The sequence below is a fragment of the Equus quagga genome, chromosome 2, assembly GCF_021613505.1.
Source record: "Equus quagga isolate Etosha38 chromosome 2, UCLA_HA_Equagga_1.0, whole genome shotgun sequence".
Taxonomy (NCBI): domain Eukaryota; kingdom Metazoa; phylum Chordata; class Mammalia; order Perissodactyla; family Equidae; genus Equus; species Equus quagga.
In genome coordinates this window covers 5,627,155-5,646,578 of record NC_060268.1, presented here as the reverse complement: position 1 = coordinate 5,646,578, position 19,424 = coordinate 5,627,155, and the positions used below count along the sequence as shown (strand labels likewise).

General features: G+C 41.5%; 1 protein-coding gene across 2 annotated transcripts in view; it reads right to left on the bottom strand.

The window, feature by feature from the left end:
• The window catches only part of MIS18BP1 (MIS18 binding protein 1), a 59,350-nt gene extending 45,513 nt beyond the window's left edge, over positions 1-13,837 (bottom strand). The window contains exons 1-2 of one of the 2 annotated variants that reach the window (XM_046654093.1): positions 13,707-13,837; positions 1,974-2,606 (exon numbers count right to left, since the gene is read on the bottom strand). In XM_046654093.1, coding sequence (XP_046510049.1) covers positions 1,974-2,514 — 541 coding nt within the window. In that variant the 5' untranslated portion in view covers positions 2,515-2,606; positions 13,707-13,837. Of the gene's footprint in view, positions 1-1,973; positions 2,607-13,525; positions 13,628-13,706 lie in introns of those variants that run through there. The other variant, XM_046654092.1, reaches the window with a different exon arrangement.
• Between the last annotated feature and the right edge of the window lie 5,587 nt (positions 13,838-19,424).

Here is a 19,424-nt window from a genome sequence, read left to right as displayed (position 1 = left end):
AATTACAATCCTGATAAAATCCAACTCCCTACCTATTCCCCACCAGCAGGTGCAGCTGAACAGGGCTAGAGGACAACTCACAATCATACAATTCGTCTCCTTTAAATTCGGGCCCACAAATCTCAAGTAGGTCCTTAATGTTGCCCAGGAAATCAAATTTAGGCCTAGAGTGCTTACTCTTCCACTCTTCAAACCTGCACCTCCTCAAACCTGAATACCCGCTTCCCATACTCTCAGCTGATGACTTTACTTCCTATCTCAAATCATTTCTGAAGTCACACAACACTGCCTACCTTCCTGTCTGTTTGATCTGTTTATGTTCCTAGCTACGGCCAAACCGCCACTTTTAGATTCTATTCCCTGTCAGCTCCTCAAGGGTACCATACTCCCCACCTCAGTTTTTCCTTCCCTACTGGATCATTCCCAACAGCATACAAAAGCGTTGTTATTTCACCAATCATTAAAAACAACAATAAAATCTTTTTAAACCATATTTTCCGTACTTCTTGGCTCCCCACAAAACAGTTGTCTATATTCACCACTGTCAATTTCTCTCCTCATACTCTCTCTTGAATACATGTTTGCTATCACTCCACCAAAACTGCCCTCATGCAAGTCACCTGTGACCTCCACGTTGCTAAATCCCACGGTCAGATCTCAGCCTTCATCTTACTTGACTGATTAGCAGCATTAGATACAGCGATGACTCCTTCCTTAAAGCATTCTGTTCTCCTGGCTTCCAAAGTATCACTCCAGATTATCCTTGTTCCTCATCTTCTTCTCAGTGGCCTCCACTACTTTCTATGTTTTATTCTCTTCTAAATTTTGGGGTGCCCCAGGACCATCCTTGAATGTTTTCTCTTTGTACACTTATACCTTGATAATCTCATTTAATCTGATAGTTTTTAATACCATTTAGGTGCTAATAATTCCCAAATGTATTTTCTCACCTGGACCACTTCCCTAAATTCCAACTAATTTTTTTCAAGAGCCTAATTCACATCCTCACTTCAATTTTTAACAGGCACAAAATTAACATCACAAAAAACTTAATTACTGAGCCCCAGACCCTACTCTTTCTTCAGTTGGCCCCACTTCAGTTAAACTGCTCCATCCTTCCAGTTGCTCGGGCAAAAACCCCAAAAACAAACAAACAAAAACACCCTGGAGTCATCCTTTATATCTCTCTCACGTTCCACACCCAATCTATGAGCTAATTATTGGCTCTTCCTTCAAAATATATCCAGAATCTAACCACCTCTTATCATCTTCATAGCTACCATCTGGACCAAGCCAACACTCTCTCTCACTCGGATTACTTAAGTAACTATTTCAAATTAACAGGCAGAGTGATATTTTTAAAATATAAGTTAGATCTTGCCGTTCCTCTGCTCAAAACCTACAATGGCTCCTTATTTTGCTCACAATAAAAGCCCAAACTCTTACATTCACCTATAAGGCCCTACATTATCTGACCCTCTCTTATTTATCCCCTCGTCCCCAGCTCTGTCCACTCTCTCTAGGATACACTAATCTCATAGCTAGTCCTTGAATTTGTGAGGCATGCTCCTATTTCGGGGCATATGCACCAGCTGTTGCCCGTCTGATCACCCTTCCCCATTCCCCAAGTTAGCTCTCTGTATCTATCACCTCCTTCAATTTTTTGGCTCAAATGCCACCAACCTTCTCATTGAGGCATACACTGACCACCCCCACTGAAAATAACCACCCGCTCCAACTCTCCCCATCATCCTTACTCTGCTTTTTCTTTCCATAGCACTTCAACTGCACCACAAAAATTGCTTATTTAATTAGCTGTCTCCCACCACCTGGATGTGAGCACTAGAGCTACATGAGGGTAGGGATTTTTATCCATTTTGCTTACTGCTATATCCTGAGTACCTAAAGTAGTGCAAAACACAATAAACACTTAACACATTATAGCTTTTTAACCAACACATAATGAAGCTAACCTGTTAGCGAACTGTTGTCTGACTGGAATGATTTGTTGTTTTCCTTTTCTTCACAGATGTAGGTGTGACGCAATACTCTTTTCTCAGCTCCGTTACGAGTGAAAATGTTATTACTTTCACTCCTTGGTGGCTCCAACAAATTGTTTCTTGATGCTTGTTCTTGCTTGTCACGCAGTACTTTTTCTTTCATTCTTTGAAATATTTTTCCTGGTGATTCATAGTTTGCTTTATTTTTCAATCCATCCTTTTTGGGCTTTATAGCACTGATATCAAGAGAATTGTTAGAGGTGGTAGCCTCTGCTAGCATGGTAGACTGAAATATATTTTTATTATTAAAAACTGTCATTTCTAGGAACTGATTCTTTTTGTGATCATTCGATTTTAAAGAGGAGTTCTGATATCTTGCCAAATCTTTTACAGGAGTAAGTGTGCCCGAAGGAATATTGTCAAAAAAGATTGCATGCATGGGTATATTTCTCCTTGGAGAAGACATCTCTGAAGACAAGTGAATTCCTGGATGTTTCAAAGGTGTTGCAATCATCTTGCTAAACAGTAGCTACAAATTTTCTTCTAACAGAAAATTCACTTAAACAGAGTTTTCAGGATAGACCTTCAGCAGGGACCCAGGGCAACCTGTAGTCAATGTGAAATCAATCTTTATCATGCTTTAGTGCAGACAAAGTCAAGTTTATTTGCTTTCCATAACAACATTATACTAATTAAAAGGTTTAACTGGTTCATAACAACACTGGATAATCTACAGCTCACAAAACAGACTGAGATTTTCTATTTTAAAGTCTCATTTTATTACTATTTTTCAATAGATGAGTAGTTTGGTCTTTAAATTTGTGTCTACAAAAAAGCAGCATACATCAAATCATCTACTTAACAGCTCTAGGAATTGAATTTTGAGTATTTTTTTTTTTATATCTACTTAAAACTCAAGTCCTGGAGGTTCCAATCTAATATTTGCATCAAAAGCATTAAATGACATCTGCACATGGCACTATATTGGATTATAAAAGATTAAGTTCACAATATAGTTTTCTCTTTAGCACTTAAATTTTAAGGCAGCAGCTACAATGATATATCCTAGTGAAAGCTGAAAAATCCATTCAATTTTTTAGTTAAATAATTCCCAATTCTGATTTTGTTATGCTGCACAACATTTTTTTTTTTTAAAGATTTTATTTTTTTCCTTTTTCTCCCCAAAGCCCCCTGGTACATAGTTGTATATTCTTTGTTGCGGGTCCTTCTAGTTGTGGCATGTGGGACGCTGCCTCAGCGGGTTTGATAAGCAGTGCCATGTCCGTGCCCAGGATTTGAACCAACGAAACACTGGGCCACCTGCAGCGGAGCATGCAAACATAACCACTTGGCCACAGGGCCAGCCCCGCTGCACAACATTTTAATTATGAGGTTTTAGTCGAAAAACCCTCAAAAGTAAATTATATTTATTTTAATTTTTAAAGAATTTAATGCTATTTAGAATTTTTAGAGAAAAACATGTACTTGAGCATACATGGTCAGACTTGCTTTAGCTTGTTTCTTATGTGTGAATTTATTTCCCATACCTAGAAATTAAGATTCTAAGTGATGAACCATACAGTTGCATTCTCTAACACTTGGTAAATAAATGAAATATTTCAACCCAAGGAGCTTGGAACTTACTAGTCTAGATTTACAGCATCTCTTATTGCTGAATTTATAAATATTCCAATCAGTCTTTGACATCATATAAACATAAAAAGCCTAGCAGAGAAATTACTAATGCAGTCAGACCAAAGACATCAAGTATCCTTACCTACGGTAACTTCTGTGAGAAACAAATATTCAAGTTAAAAATTCATATACAAACTATGATTTTATCCAGTAGTTTGTAAGAGAAAAAAAGAAGAAAATATTCCTCAATAACAAGAGCTGACTATAGCTTGGGAGTCTAGTCCTGTGACACAAAAACCACTGAACTCTTTCACAGAAAGTTAATCCAGCAAGTATGTGTTAAAGCATATACTTATGTGTTTGGCAATGTGCTAGTGACAGGAATCCTGTGCTGGGAGTTATAACACTCACTAGCTGTTCAGTTTAAACACTCAAAACCAAAAATGAAGAAACTGGAACAATTGCATGGAAAAATGGCAAAGTATGCACAGGTTTACACAATCTCAATTCCTCAGAACTGAATGAAATGCTCAACAGGCAGTATAAACTGCAATGAAGCCAGAAGAACCGAAAACAGGCCCAATCTGTAGTACACATACATAACTATTTTGATCTAAAGGCAGATAATTATGGTCACATCAAAGGCTCCAAGAACTAGCACATAACTCCTCTCTTCATGTTGCCCAACCTCTTCCGTCCTAATTCAAGCATGTAGTAGAATGGAGAGGTGACTAGTAAAGATTCTGAAAATCCTCAAACTCCACTCCCCCTCCAAAAAGACACAGCGAATTCCTTCAGGAGCCCCTCTTTCCCACTATGTGATAAATAGAAACAACAAAAGCCAAAAGAGTTGCCAATAGTTGCCAGTGGTTTCAGTGAGACTGGTGGAAGAGAGAAGGATGTAGAGGGGAAAAAAAACCACCTAGGATTTTCTGACCATACAGGCTTTGAAGAATAGCTACAGAACAAAAACAAAAAGCCACTGTGTAGAGGCCACTCAAGAAACACTTGAAGCCCCACTCTCCTAGTTAACAGAAGAGCAAAACAAAGAAAACAAATCATCAGGCTCAGAGGCTGATGAAACAGACAGACATCAGACAATGGGGATTCAGTAAGTGGCATTCCTCAAGTTGAGGAAAGAACAGAGTGTCCTGAAGTCAGGTATGCTTGACCTAACAGATGGAGGCCTCTAACAATTGAGATCATTAGCTCCTTCTAGGATTGGAGAAGAGAAGGTGAATTCTAAAATAGTATGCTTGTACTTTCATTAACTGATTAAAGCTATTTGGAAAATACAACCCTTATAATTTATTCTGAAGGCTGACAAATAATGTACTAGGAAACAACTGCTACTTATTCAAAATACTCAGACACAGGAAACCATTATAAGAAAGGGTTAGTTATGAGCATTTATAGTACATGTAAATACAGAAGAAAGGCCAAACAACTGTTACTATCATAGACATAATATTAAATCTGTTACTCTTCTTCCCAAAAGGATATGAAAAGTTCTTCTAGGAATTTACTGCTGTGGTAGCAGTAGTAATAATAATAACTATTATAATGGAATGGGTCAAAAATCCCAAAGCACACTAACCCAAACTGTGAGGTGGAGGTGGGAAAAATGAGAGGAATTAAAAGTTAACTGGCAAGTGATACACTTTGAAGAAAAAAAAACATGCAGCACATGACATAAGAGGAACTAATAGATATAACATTCAAAGAGACCAAAGGAATAAATTTTTTAAAACGATCAACACAGATCTGATGTCAGCTTCGTGGCAGAGCAAGTTGCTCCCTCTTTCTCTCCCCTCTAAGTTACAAGCAATTGGACATCTGCTGACCAAAAGAGAATTCTCTACACAGCACAACAGGACACATAAGAGATCCATGCATCTATACATCAGAAGGTGGGTAGACTGGACCCCTGGGAGGCAGTGGAACTAGGGGAGCAGCCCCATCTCCCTCCCAGGGGCAGTGATCCAGGGCTCACATCCTCACGCAGCAGCTTGTGCGACTGTGAACAGAGGAGCTGGTGAGTGCTCCATCCCACGTGACTGCAAACAGACACAGCGGGAGCAGAAAAAACAGCTCCTGCCCCCCTCCCAGTGGTGGCAGGTGGAACCTGCAACTACAGGCATCAGGAACCACAGCACAAGTGACCCAGCCCCCAGTGGTGGCACCCCCAGCAGACACCAGCTCCACCAGCAGCAAGAACTGCATAAAAGTCCCCCAGTCCCCAGCACCCTCAAAGCAGTGCAACCAGCATTTCCAGACAACCTGGGAGCAGCAGCACAGGTGGTGCAGAGGGCAACAGCACCCGAGCCTGTGGAGAGCCCATGGAGAGGCAGCAGAGCAACACCAGACTCAGGCAACACCACCAGCAGCAGAAGTGCTTGCAACCTGGTGACCCTGGTGGTGACACCTCAGACTACAGTGGCATCGTAAGCAGCAAGGTGCCAGCAACCTCAGAGGCACAACACAGCACAGTGATGAAGCCTCTGCCAGCGGCAGTGGAGGGTGGAAAGTAGAGGCTTTCAAATACAACCAGGAGCCCAGAACCAAAGTAACCAAAGCTGTACCCAGATAAGAAAAGGAGGTAACTACCACAAATGTGCTGGCAGAGGATCACTTCATCAAACACCATGAAGAACTACAGTAAGACTGCAGAACAGAATGACAGCAACAATTCTCCAGAAACCACACTTGAAGTGACAGAAGATTACAGTCTACCTGATAGAGAATTCAAAATAGCTGGCATAAAGAAATTTAAAGAGTTACAAGAAAACTCAGAAAGAGAGTTCAGTGAGCTCAGGAATAAAATTAATGAACATAAGTACTCCATCAAAGAGACTGAAACTTGAAAAAAAATTCAGACAAAATACTGGAGATGAAAAAGAATGTAGAAAGCATTAAAAATAGAGCAAACCATATGGAGGAGAGAATTAGTGAGCTCAGACAGAAACCTAGCAATGATTCAGATGGAAGAGAGAGAACTACAACTTTAAAAAAAATGAAGAAATTCTTTGAGAAATATCTCACTCAATTAGGGAAAGTAACATAAGGATTATAGGTATCCCAAAAGGAGAAGAAAGGTAGAAAAGAGCAGCGAGCTTATTCAAAGAAAGAATAGCAGAGAACTTCCAAAACATGTGGAAGGAAGTGGAGATGTGAGTACACGAAGCTGACAGAACTTCTAATCACCTCAGTGCAAAAAGACCTTCTCCAAGGCATATAACATTCTAATTCTCATGGGCTGCCCCGTGGCCTACTGGTTAAGTTTGGCAGGCTCTGCTTTGGTGGCCTGGGTTCAGTTCCTGGGTGTGGACCTAACCTACTCATCAGCAGCCAGGCTGCGGTGGTGACCCACATATAAAATAGAGGAAGACCATCACAGCTGTTAGCTCAGGGTGAATCTTCCTCAGCCAGAAAAACCCCAGAAAACAACTACTGTCAAAAGTCAATGACAAAGGAAAAATATTAAGGGCAGCAAGAGAGAATAAAATAACCTCCAAAGAAATCCCCATTAGGCTTTCAGTGGACTTCTCAGCAGAAACCCTACAAGGTAGGAGAGAGGGGAATGATACAGTCAAAATACTGAAAGACAAAAACCATCAGCCGAGAATACTCTACCTGAGAAATGATCCTTCAGATATGACGGAGAAATAAAAGCTTTTCCAGACAAACAAAAACTCAGGAAGTTAATTGCCACTAGACCTTCCTTACAAGACATGATGAAGGGAGCCCTCCTACTTGAAACAAAAAGGCAAAGAGATTTACAAAGCTTGGAGCAAGGAGATAAATAGACAGAATTAGAAAATTGCAGCTCTATAGCAGAATAGGTTAGTAAACACTTAGATGTAAAAGATAAAGAGAAAGAAAGCAGCAAAAATAACTATAACCACTTCAATTTTGTCAGAAACTCACAACACAAAACAGAATAATTTGTGACAAGAATAACACAGAGGGGGAAGAGGAAAAGGACGTAACCTGTATAGACTAATGGAGATAAGAGGATATCAGAAAAAGGACTGTCTCATCTATGAGATCTTAGATACAAACCTCATGGTAGCCCAAAACCAAAACATTAAAGGAAAGTCACAAATCACAAATAAAGAGAAGATTGAGAAAAACATCACAGAGAGCAACCAAACTGAAATGGTAGACAAAAACACAAGGAAAAAGAACCAACAGAAACATAGATTATCCAGAAAACAAAAGATAAAATGGCATAAGCTCTCATACGTTAATACTCACTCTAAATGTAAATGGATTGAATTCACCAAAGACTTAAAAGTGGCTGGACAGATTAAAAAACAAGAGCCAACAATACGCTGCCTCCAGGAAACACATCTCAGCTCTAAAGACAAACACAGGCTCAGACTGAAGGGGTGCAAGATGATATTCCAAGCAAATGGCAAGCAAAAGCAAGCAGGTGTAGCCATACTTACATCAGACAAAACAGACTTCAAGACAAAAAAGATAAGAACAAAGATGGGCATTACATAATGATAAAACGGACATGCCACCAAGAAGACATAACACTTAACGGACCTAAAGGGAGAAACTGACAGCAACACAATAATAGTAGGGTACTGTAACATCCCACTCATGTCAGTGGATAGATTGTTGAGACAGAAAGTCAACAAGGAAACAGTAGCCTTAAGTGAAACATTAGACCAGATGGACTTAACAGACATATATAGAACATTCCATCCAAAACAAGCAGAATACACATTCTTCTCAAGTGCACATGGAACATTCTCAAAGTAGGCCGTACACTGGGGAAAAAAACCAAGCCTCAACAAGTTTAAGAAGATTGAAATTACAAGCATCCTTTCATGACCACAATAGTATGAAACTAGAAATCAACTATAACAGAAAAGCTGGAAAAGTCACAAATACGTGGAGACTAAACAACATGCTACTGAACAACTATTGGATCAATGGAGAAACCAAAAAATACCTGGAGATGAATGAAAATGAAAACACAACATACCAAAACTTACAGGATGCAGCAAAAGCGGTACTAAGACAGAAATTTACAGCAATACAGGCCTACCTCAACAAACAAGAAAAATCTCAAATAAACAATCTTACACTATACCTAAAAGAATTAGAAAAAGAACAAACAAAGCCCAAAGTCAGGAGAAGGAAGGAAATACTAAAAACTGAGCAGAAATAAATGAAATAGAGACTAAAAAACCTATAGAAAAAAATCAATGAAACCAAGAGCTGGTTTTCTGAGAAGATAAACAAAATTGACAAATCATTAGCCAGACTCACTAAGAAAAAAAGAGAGAACAGTTAAAAAATAAAATCAGAAATGAAAGAGGAGAAATTACAACAGACACCACAGAAATACAAAGGACTAAAAGAGAATACTATGAAAAGCTATATGCAACAAATTGGGTAACCTAGAACAAGTGGATAAATTCTTAGACTCATACAACCTCCCAAAACTGAATCGAGAAGAAACAGAGAATCTGAATCGACCAATCACAAATAAAGAGATCAAAACAGTAGTCAAAAACCTCCCAAAAAACAAAAGTCCAGGACCAGATGGCTTCTCCGGCGAATTCTACCAAACAGTCAAAGAAGATTTAATACCTATCCTCCTCAAACTATTCCAAAAAACTGAAGAGGACAGGACACCTCCAAACTCATTTTACGAGGCCAATATTACCCTGATGCCAAAACCAGAGAAGGATAACAGAAAAAATGAAAACTACAGGCCAATATTGCTGATGAACGAAGATGCAAAAATCCTCAACAAAATATTGGCTAATCAAATATAACACTACATTAAAAGCATCACACATCACAATCATGTGGGATTTATTCCAGGGTTGCAGGGATGGTTCAACATCTGCAAATCATCAATGTGATACACCACATTAACAAAATGAAGAATAAAAATCACATGATCATCTCAATAGATGCAGAGAAAGGATTTGACAAGATCCAATATCCATTTATGATTAAAACCCTCAATAAAATGGGTATATTAAGAAAGTACCTCAACATAATAAAGACCATATATGACAAACCCACAGCTAACATCATACTCAATGGGAAAAAACTGAAAACTATTCTTCTGAGAACAGAAACAAAACAAGGATGCCCACACTCGTCACTCTTACTCAACATAATACTAGAAGTTTTAGCCAGCGCAATTAGGCAAGAAAAAAAAAAAATAAAAGGGATCCAAATTGGAAAGAAGAAGTAAAACTCACTATTTGTGGATGATATGACTTTATATATGGAAAACTCTAAAGAATCCACCAAAAATTATTAGAAATAATCAACACATACAGTAAAGTTGCTGGGTACAAAATCAACATACAGAAATCAGTCACATTTCTATACACTAATAATGAACTTGCACAGAGAGAAATCAAGGATAAAAGCCTATTTACAATTTCAACAAAAAGAATAAAATATCCAGGACTAAATTTAACCAAGGAGGAGAAAGACCTATACACTGAAAACTATAACACACTATTGAACCAAATCAAAGGAGACATGAAGAAATGGAAAGATAGTCCATGCTCATGGATTGGGTAGAATAAATATAGTTAAAATGTCCATATTATCTAAAGCAATCTACAGATTCAATGCAATTCCAATCAGGATCCCAATGACACTCTTCACAGAAATAGAACAAAGAATCCTAAAATTTACATGGAACAACAAAAGACCCTGAATAGCCAAAGCAATCCTGAGAAAAAGGAACAAAGCTGGTGAGCCAGCCCAGATGGCCTAGTGGTTAAAGTTTGGCGCACTCTGTTTTGGCGTCCCAGGTTTGGTTCCTGCATGTGGAACCACACCGCTCATCTGTCAGTAGCCATGTTGTGGAGGTGGTTCACAAAAAAGAACCAGAAGAACTTACAATTATACAGAACTATGTACTGGGGGTTTGGGGGAGGGGGAGGAGGGAGCAAAAAGGCGGAAGATTGGCAACAGATGTTAGTTTAGGGCGAACCTTCCCCTGTAAAGAAAAAAAAAGAACAAAGGTGGAGGCATCACACTCCCTGCCTTCAAAACATACTACAAGGCTATAGCAATCAAACAGGATGGTACTGGCAGAAAAACAGACACACAGATCAATGGAACAGAGTTGAGAGCCCAGAAATAAAACCATATATCTATGGACAGCTAATCTTCTACAAAGGAACCAAGAACATACAATGGAGGAAGGAAAGTCTCTTCAATAAATGGTGCTGGGAAAACTGGACAGCCACATGCAAAAGAATGAAAGTAGATCATTATCTTTTGCCATACACAAAAATTAACTCCAAAAGGATTAAAGACTTGAATGTAAGACCTGAAACCATGAAACTTCTAGAAGAAAACACAGGCAGTAAGCTCTTTGACATTGGTCTTAGCAGTATCTTTTCGAATACCATGTCTGACGGGGCAAGGGAAACAAAAGACAAAATAAACAAACGGGACTACATCAGACTAAAAAGCTTCTGCAAGGCAAAGGAAACCATCAACAAAACGAAAGGACAACCTAACAACTGGGAGACAATATTTGCAAATCACATATCCAATAAGCGGTTAATTTCCAAAATATATAAAGAACTCATACAACTCAACAACAACAAAAAAACAACCTGATCAAAAAATGGGCAGAGGAGGCCGGCCCCATGTGTACTGGTTAAGAGTTTGGCGTGCTCTGCTTCAGCCACCCCGGTTCACCGGTTCGGATCTTAGGCACGGGCCTACACCACTCACCAGCCATGCTGAGGCAGCAACCCATGTATAAAATAGAGGAAGACTGGCACAGATTTTAGCTCAGGACCAATCCTCCTCAAGCAGAAAAGGAGGAAGGTTGGGAAGAGATGTTAGCTCAGGGTAAGCTTTCTCATAAAAAAAAAAAACCATAGAGGATATGAGCAGACATTTTTCCAAAGAAGATATACAGATGGCCAACAAACACAAGAAAAGATGTTCAACATTACTAATTATTAGGGAAATGCAAATCAAAACCACAATGAGATATCATCACTTCACACATCTCAGAATGATTATAATTAACAAGACAAGAAATAAGTGTTGGAGAGTATGTGGAGAGAAGGGAACCCTTATACGCCGCTGGTGGGAGTGCAAACTGGGGCAGCCACTATGGAAAACCATATGGAGATTTCTGAAAAAATTAAAAACAGAAATACCATGTGATCCAGCCATTCCACTACTAGGTATTTATCCAAAAAGCAGGAAATCAATACAAGATTTATGCATGGCTATGTTCATTGCATCATAACTCACAATAGCCAAGATGTGGAAACAACCCAAGTGCCCATCAACAGATGAATGGATATAGAAGATGTGGTATATATACAGTAGAACACTACTCAGCCATAAGAAGAGACAAAATAGTGTCGTTTGTGACAACACGGATGGTCCCTCAGGGTATTATGCTAAGTGAAATAAGTCAGACAGAAAAAATAAATACTGTACGACTTCACGCCTATGTGGAAGATGAACATACACATAGATAAGGGGAACAGATTAGTGGTTACCAGAGAAGGGGGTTGGGGGAAGGCGAAAGGGGTAAAAGGACACGTGTATGATGACGGATAAAAACTAGACTATTGGTGGTGAACGCCATGCAGTCTATACTGCATGAAATATAATATTGAATATTATAATATATTATAATAATATAATATATAATATAATTAATATAATATAATTATGTAATATAATACATATAAATATAAAAATAAATAAACTGAAATATAATAATGTACACCTGAACTTTGCACAATGTTTTAAGTCAACACGACCTTAATAAAATAAGTAAAAAAGAAAGATATATAACCACATGATAAGGTTCTTGTGAGAATTATGATGTAATGCTTATAAGGGCTTAGTACAAGATCCAAAGTAAATTCTCAACAACAAAATGATCAACACACAAAATGACCAAAGGACATGAAAGGCAATTAACAGAAAGAATACAAAAGGCCAATGAATCAAATGATACTCCATTTTACTAATAAATTACACTAACAAAGAGATGCAAATTAAAACAGTGAGACTTCTTATGCTTATCAGGTTGGTAAAGATTAATTTCAAAACATAGATTCACACGCTGTTGATCAAGAAATTGCACTTGCAAATTTTTCTTACAGAAACACGCGCATAAGAAGGCAAATATACATGCGGTCACAACACTGAATATTGACTGCATATACGCCAGACATTGCATAATCTTACAGCATTCTTCAGACTTAAGTACTGTTACTTCCATTGTGAAGATGAGGAAACTAAGGCAAAGGTGGTCAAATAACCCGCCCAAGGTCCTACTGACGGTGATTAAAGCAGGACCCAAGCCTATCTGACTTCAGGGCCCAAGTTCTTCACCAACAGGCACTATACAAGGACGTCCACTGAAGTACTGGGGAGATTAGCAACAACCTGGACGTCCACCAATACGGGACGAAATTCTGCTACATCCGTACACCTGAATTCTACCTATTCAATAAAAAGATGCATACATGTACTGGCATAGGAACTAGCCAGGATATACGAAATAAAAAAAGAAAGCAGCAGAACAGCAAGGACAATTGCATCTCTGTAAAAGACCAAAACACACACGGGAGCATAATGAGCGTAGGGAAAAAATCTGGAAAGTGTTTCATTTTCTAAATAATTTCTTAACATCTGAAGATGTTTGAAACCAACGCGTCATTTAATCCGAAGAAAACACAAACTAGATGGATCCGGTGTTTCTAGAGCCGTGCGGCCCCGGGTCCCCAGGGGAGGCCTCGGGCAGTGACGCGCACGACTTTCCCACTTGGCGCTCCCTCTAAAGTACAGGTATTTCTCCGGAAGCGACTTCAGGACAAAGGCCTGGAGCGCTCACCCTCGGAACGAACCTGAAGGAAGGTGGTCTACTCTCGGTAACTGCAGCCGACACGCAACAAATACACCCCGAGCGAACGCGGAGCTGCGACAGCACCGCCGCAGCCGGACACCGACACGCCCGCGGGGCCGGGAACGGCCGGGGGACCCGCCGCGCCACAGGGGCGGGCGGCGCGGAGCGGCCGGGGACCGTACCTCGGCCGAGGGCCTGGCGGGGCGCGGCGGCGGCGGCGGCCGTCCGGGCTCGGCTTCGCGGTGGGGGCCGGCGCCCCAGCGCTCGCGCCTCGGCCCCAGGCGACCCCGCGCACCTCGGGAGGTTCGCGACACCCGCCACACTGGGGAATTCAAATTGGAAGCGCCCGCCCCCCAGCCCGCTCGCGATTGGCGCGCTCAGGAACTGCGTCAGCGTGCGCCTCATGGGGACGCAGGGGAACTGGGGACGGGCCCCCGCGCAGCGTGGGCAGCGTTGTTTCCACAAAAAGTGGGCACGGCTCCGAGCGGCCACCGCACCGGGCACACCCCTCTGGCCGTCCGCAGGGGTCGTTTCGTGTTCGGAAGGCGCGCGCCCGCCCCGCGAGCCGCCGCTCCTCCCGTTATGCTCTGCGGCGGGAAGGGGGGCGTCTGACGCCGCCTGCGCGCCCCGGCGTGACCGCGGTTTACTAAGTTTGGCCCTCGCCGGCTCCCCGCCTGCCGGGCCGGGTGTGCTGGCTCGCGGCGCTGAGTGGGCAGTTTCCAGCACGTCTGAGGAGATTGGTTGCTGAGCGCCTCTGAGGGAGCTTTTTCTTTTCTGAGGCCGTCCGATGTTGGAGGCTGGGGAGCAGCGTTGTGTTCTTGAGGGGATGGCGGGCTGAACGCAGAGTTACACTTGCCCCGGCATGTTCAGTGTGAGCTGTTCCCTCGGGCAGTGTGATGTCTTTGAGCCCGTTCGTCTCGCATTCTGAAAGCACTCACCTCGACACTCGGGGGTGCGACGCCGTTTGTGACAGTGGCGCTCAGGCCGAGCCCTCTTTAGCCGGCGCCCAGCGATGCTCTGCTAGGGGCGGGCAAGGAGGCGCGGCAGGAGGAGCAAGTTCCCGGCCCTAAACCCCTTCCGGCGCCATCCCGGGTCTTCCCTCCGGGCGTCCCGCCCTCCTCCCGCCGAGGCTGCACTGCGGGAGGGAGAGTTTAGTTTATTCCTCACCCAAGAAAATTCCCTCAGCATCCCAGAGTCCTGTATCGCGCTTCTCCCTTAACGACTGGACTGAAATAGTCGTAATGCATTAATTTGTTAAAGTGACTTTTCCAGTCCCCTCTTCTAAATCCTGCATCCACTACATCCTGTGCACACCGAATATTCGGAATCCAAAATATAAATGTAAAGCATGCAAATGAATGCAAGGAAGGAAAAGAAACTAGTTGGGAGTCGGGGAGGGGAGCAAATCGACAGAGACAAAATGGAGCTTCTCCCTGCGCAGCCTAGTGGACAATGGCTGGACGCGGATCTGCCCCAAATTTGTGGCAAAAGGCAGACTTAAAATACAGGTTCAGTGACACGTGTGAAATACGTTTTGTGGGGTAGAAGGATTTGAAGAGATAGGCATTCATACTCCAGAGCGTCTGCAGTAGGGTTATGACCGGTTTCTGGCTCATGATGGAAATCGCCATGGCTCACGTGTTCAGCCAAAATAGGATCCTTGAAATATGAAGGCAGATGCTCAGAATTGTAGACTTTTATTTTTTCAATTAGCCACTTCTCATGGGAGAAGTAACTAACGTATATAGGCTGCTCCAGGGTGAACAGCAACAAGGAAGGATGACTGATGGTTTTCCAAGCAAAAGTGGATAAACCAGTTCGTGGATAACAAAGTGTGACGAGAAAGCATAGAGGCCAAGGCCGACGTTCATCCGTCCGTTGGGGACAGCAGCCTGCTGCCCTGGATGGGCCTCGTTTAGGTTTCTGTTGGCAAGGAGGGGAGAGCTTCTCCGGGCCACAGTCAGCCGCCTGGGATCATGTGTCCCGTCCTGCATCTCTGACTCGTGGGAACACATGCACTTAGGGGCCAGAGGACAGACAGGAGGAAGGGACTGGAAGCCTCACGCTGTGTGGCGGTTGCTGCCAGGGCGTCTGGATCTGCTTAGGGGGGAAGAATATTCCCAGGACCATGGGAAGTTCTAGCAGGGGTACTAATTGACCGTGCGGCATTTTGGGGAGAATTAGAAAAAAGATGCTCTTTCTTCAAGCCCAATGGTTCTCAACTAGGGGTGATTTTGCCCCCCACCCTGGGGACATTTGGCAGTGGCTGGAGACAGTTATGATGGTCACAACTGAGAAGGGTGCCACTGGCATCTAGTGATTAGAGGACAAGAATGCCACTAAACATCCTACAATGTGCAGGACAGCCCCCTCCATTACGAACAAGCATGCAATCTAACATGTCAAGAGTGCCAAGGTTGAGAAATCCTGCTCTTGGAAGGTGTAGCCCTGAAACAGGAGTTTAGTCTCCTCTCTCTCTCAGCTCTCAGGTCCCACGGCACAACCACTACTGGCCGTCTGGGCCTAGAGGAGGGGTGAGGATGGAGTCAACAGGGCGGTTCTCCAGGCTGTGTGAGAGGAGGACCCTTCAGTGGAAAAGACTGCCAAGGAGAGTGCTGTGTGATAGAGACGTTATACAAACGCACAGACGTGTCCTTGTAGATTGTAGTCAGTGCTGTGAAAATGTGTCAGTTCAGATCCTGCATGAGGCTGATGGTGAAGTGGAGTTAGGAGTACAAGAAATTTACTGGGGGGTAAGGCCTGTGAACGTTGAAGGGGAGGAAGAAGGGTTGGGGCTGGTGGATCTTCAGACCTTGATGCAGATCTGGTATTTGTGAAAGGAAAAGGGAGAAGGAAGCCAAATTGGGCAGAGGGAGCCTAAGATTGTGATGCAGATTTGACAAAGTGTTGGGTGGCCCGATAGGGAGATTTGGGGTAGCCCATCAGAGGAGGCCTGTAGTGGGCAGAAGCGAGCAGGCCCTGGGATCTGTCAGGCTGGAGGCAGCCTGGGAAGAACATGGCCTTGGCTCAAAAACTTAAGAAAAAATTTTTTTAATTATAAGGTTTTTTAATCCAGATATAATTGACATATAGCATTATATTAGTTGCGGGTATACAGCATAATGATTTGATAGATGTGTATATTGAGAAATGATCACCACAGTATGTCTAGTTAACATCCATCACCACAAGTAGTTACAAAATTTTTTACCTTGTGAGAACCTTTAAGATGTATTCTCTTAGCACCTTTTAAATATACTATATAGTATTATTAACTGTGGTCACCATGCTGTACAGTACTTCCCCAGGACTTATTTATTTTGTAACTGGAAGTTTGTACCTTTTGATCCCCTTTACCCATTTCACCCACCCCCTCCTCCCCGCTTCTGGCAACCACCAGTCTGTTCTCTGTATCTATGAGTTTAGTGTTTTTTCTTCTTTTAGATTCCACATATGAGTGATATCATACAATATTTGTCTTTCTCTGTCTGACGTTTCACTTAGCATAATGCCTTCAAGTTCCATCCATGTACAAATGGCAGGATTTCCTTCTGTTTTGTGGCTGCTTAGTATGCCATTGTATATATGTATATATATGCGCCACATTTTCTTTATTCATTTATCCATCAATGGATACTTATGTTGTTTCCATTTCTTGGCTATTGTAAATAATGCTGTAATGAACATAAGAGTGCAGCTCTCTCTTCAATTTCGTATCCTTCAGATATATACCCAGCAGTGGAATTGCTGGATCATAGGTAGTTCTATTTTTAACTTTTTGGGGAACCTCCATACTGTTTTCCATAGTGGCTGCACCAATTTACATTCCCACCAACAGTGCACAAGTGTTCCCTTTTCTGTATATCCTTGCCAACACTTGTTATCTCTTGTCTTTTTGATGACGGCCATTCTAACAGGTGTGAGGTGATGGCTCATTGTGGTTTTAATTTGCATTTCCCTGAGGATTAGTAATGTTGAGCACTATTTCCTCTACCTGTCGGCCATTTGTATATCTCCTTTGGAAAAATGTCTTCAGTTTTTCTGCCCATTTTTTAAGCAGGTTGGTTATTTTTTTGTTATTGAGTTGTATGAGTTCTTTATGTATTTTGGATATTGACCCCTCAGTTACGTGATTTGCAAATATTTTCTCCCCGCTTCTGTAGGTTATGTTTTCATTTTCATTGATGGTTTCTTTTGCTGTGTGGAAGCTTTTTTAGTTTGATGTAGTCTCACCTGTTTATTTTTGCTTTTGTTGCCTGTGCTTTTGGTGTCAAATCCAAAATATCATCACTAAGACCTATGTCAAAGAGCTTACTGACTCAGTTTTCTTCTGGGAGTTTCATGGTTTCAAGTCAAAAACTCCATTTTGAGTTAAATTTTGTGTAAATGGTGTAAGATAGTGGTCCAGTTTCATTCTTTTGCAGGTGCCTCTCCAGCTTTCCCAGCACCATTTATTGAAGTCAAAGGCTTATCAGACCCTGACAGCAATGCAGTTGGAGGCTGTCGGCTAACTGCACTCCTCATGCAGCAAGGATGCTCTCTCATGGAAGGAGATCAGAACTTCACACGCCATGGCTGCCACAGAAGGAAAATTAAAAGATTATAGAAGGAGTTCATTTTCAGTTTTTTTTTTTGTTGCAACCCACAGTAAGAGATATGTTTTACATTGTAGCCTAATAAATGTGAAAATTCGTGTAACTAAAGCAAGAGTTTTTAAAATATTACTTACACTTACTCTGTGCACTGCGTACTGATATTTTCCTCTTGTATTTCTTGTGGTCTTTTTTAAAGATTGGAACCTGAGCTAACATCTGTTGCTAATCTTCTTTTTTCTTTTTTCTTTTTCTTCTCCCCAAAGCCCCTCAGTACGTAGTTGTATATTCTAGTTGTAGGTCCTTCTTGCTCTGCTATGTGGAACGCCACCTCAGCATGGCTTGATGAGCAGTGCTGGTCCACACCCAGGATCTGAACTGCTGAAACCCTGGGCCACTAAAGCGGAGCACACGAACTTAACCACTCGGACATGGGGCTGGCCCTGTCCTGTTTTTTTAAAATGCTTGTGTATAACTGTGAGACAATGTGAATATTTTTATGTTTCTGCATGATTAGGGCTTTTTCTTCTTTTTTTAAAAAAATTAAGATGAAATTCATGTAACTTAAAATTAACCATTTTAAAATGTACAATCCAGTGGCATTTAGTACATTCACAATGTTGTGCAGCCACCACTTGCAAAAAATTTTCATCACCCCAAAAGGAAACCCCATACCCATTAAACAGTCATTCCCTATTTTCCCCACATCATAGTCCTTGGCAACCACCAATTTGCTCTCTGTCTCTATGAATTTACCTATTCTGGATATTTCAAATAAATGCAATCATACTATATGTGACCTTTTGTGTCTGGCTTCCTTCACTTAGCGTAATTTTTTTTCGGTTCCTACACATTGTAGCATGTATCAGTATTTCACTCCTTTTTTATGGCTGAGTAATATTCCATTGTATGTATTTATCACATTCTATTTATCCATTCTTCCATTGACACTTGGGTTGTTTCCACCTAAATATATGACAATCTAGTTTAAATTGTTACCAACTTAGCTTCAATAGCATGCAAAACTCTGCTCCTATAAAGCTCTGTCCCCTCCCTTATGTTGTTACTATCACAAATTATATCTTTATACACATTATGCCCATTATTATAGATTATGATTATTGTTGCATGCATTTGTCTTTTAAATCTTATAGGAAAAAAAAGAGCTAAGAACCAAAAATATGATAATACTGGCTTTTATATTTACCCATATAGTTACATTTATCTGCGTTCTTGATTTCTTCTTGTTGCTTCGAGTTACCATCCAGTGTCCTTTCATTTCAGCCTGAAGGACTCCCTTTAGCATTC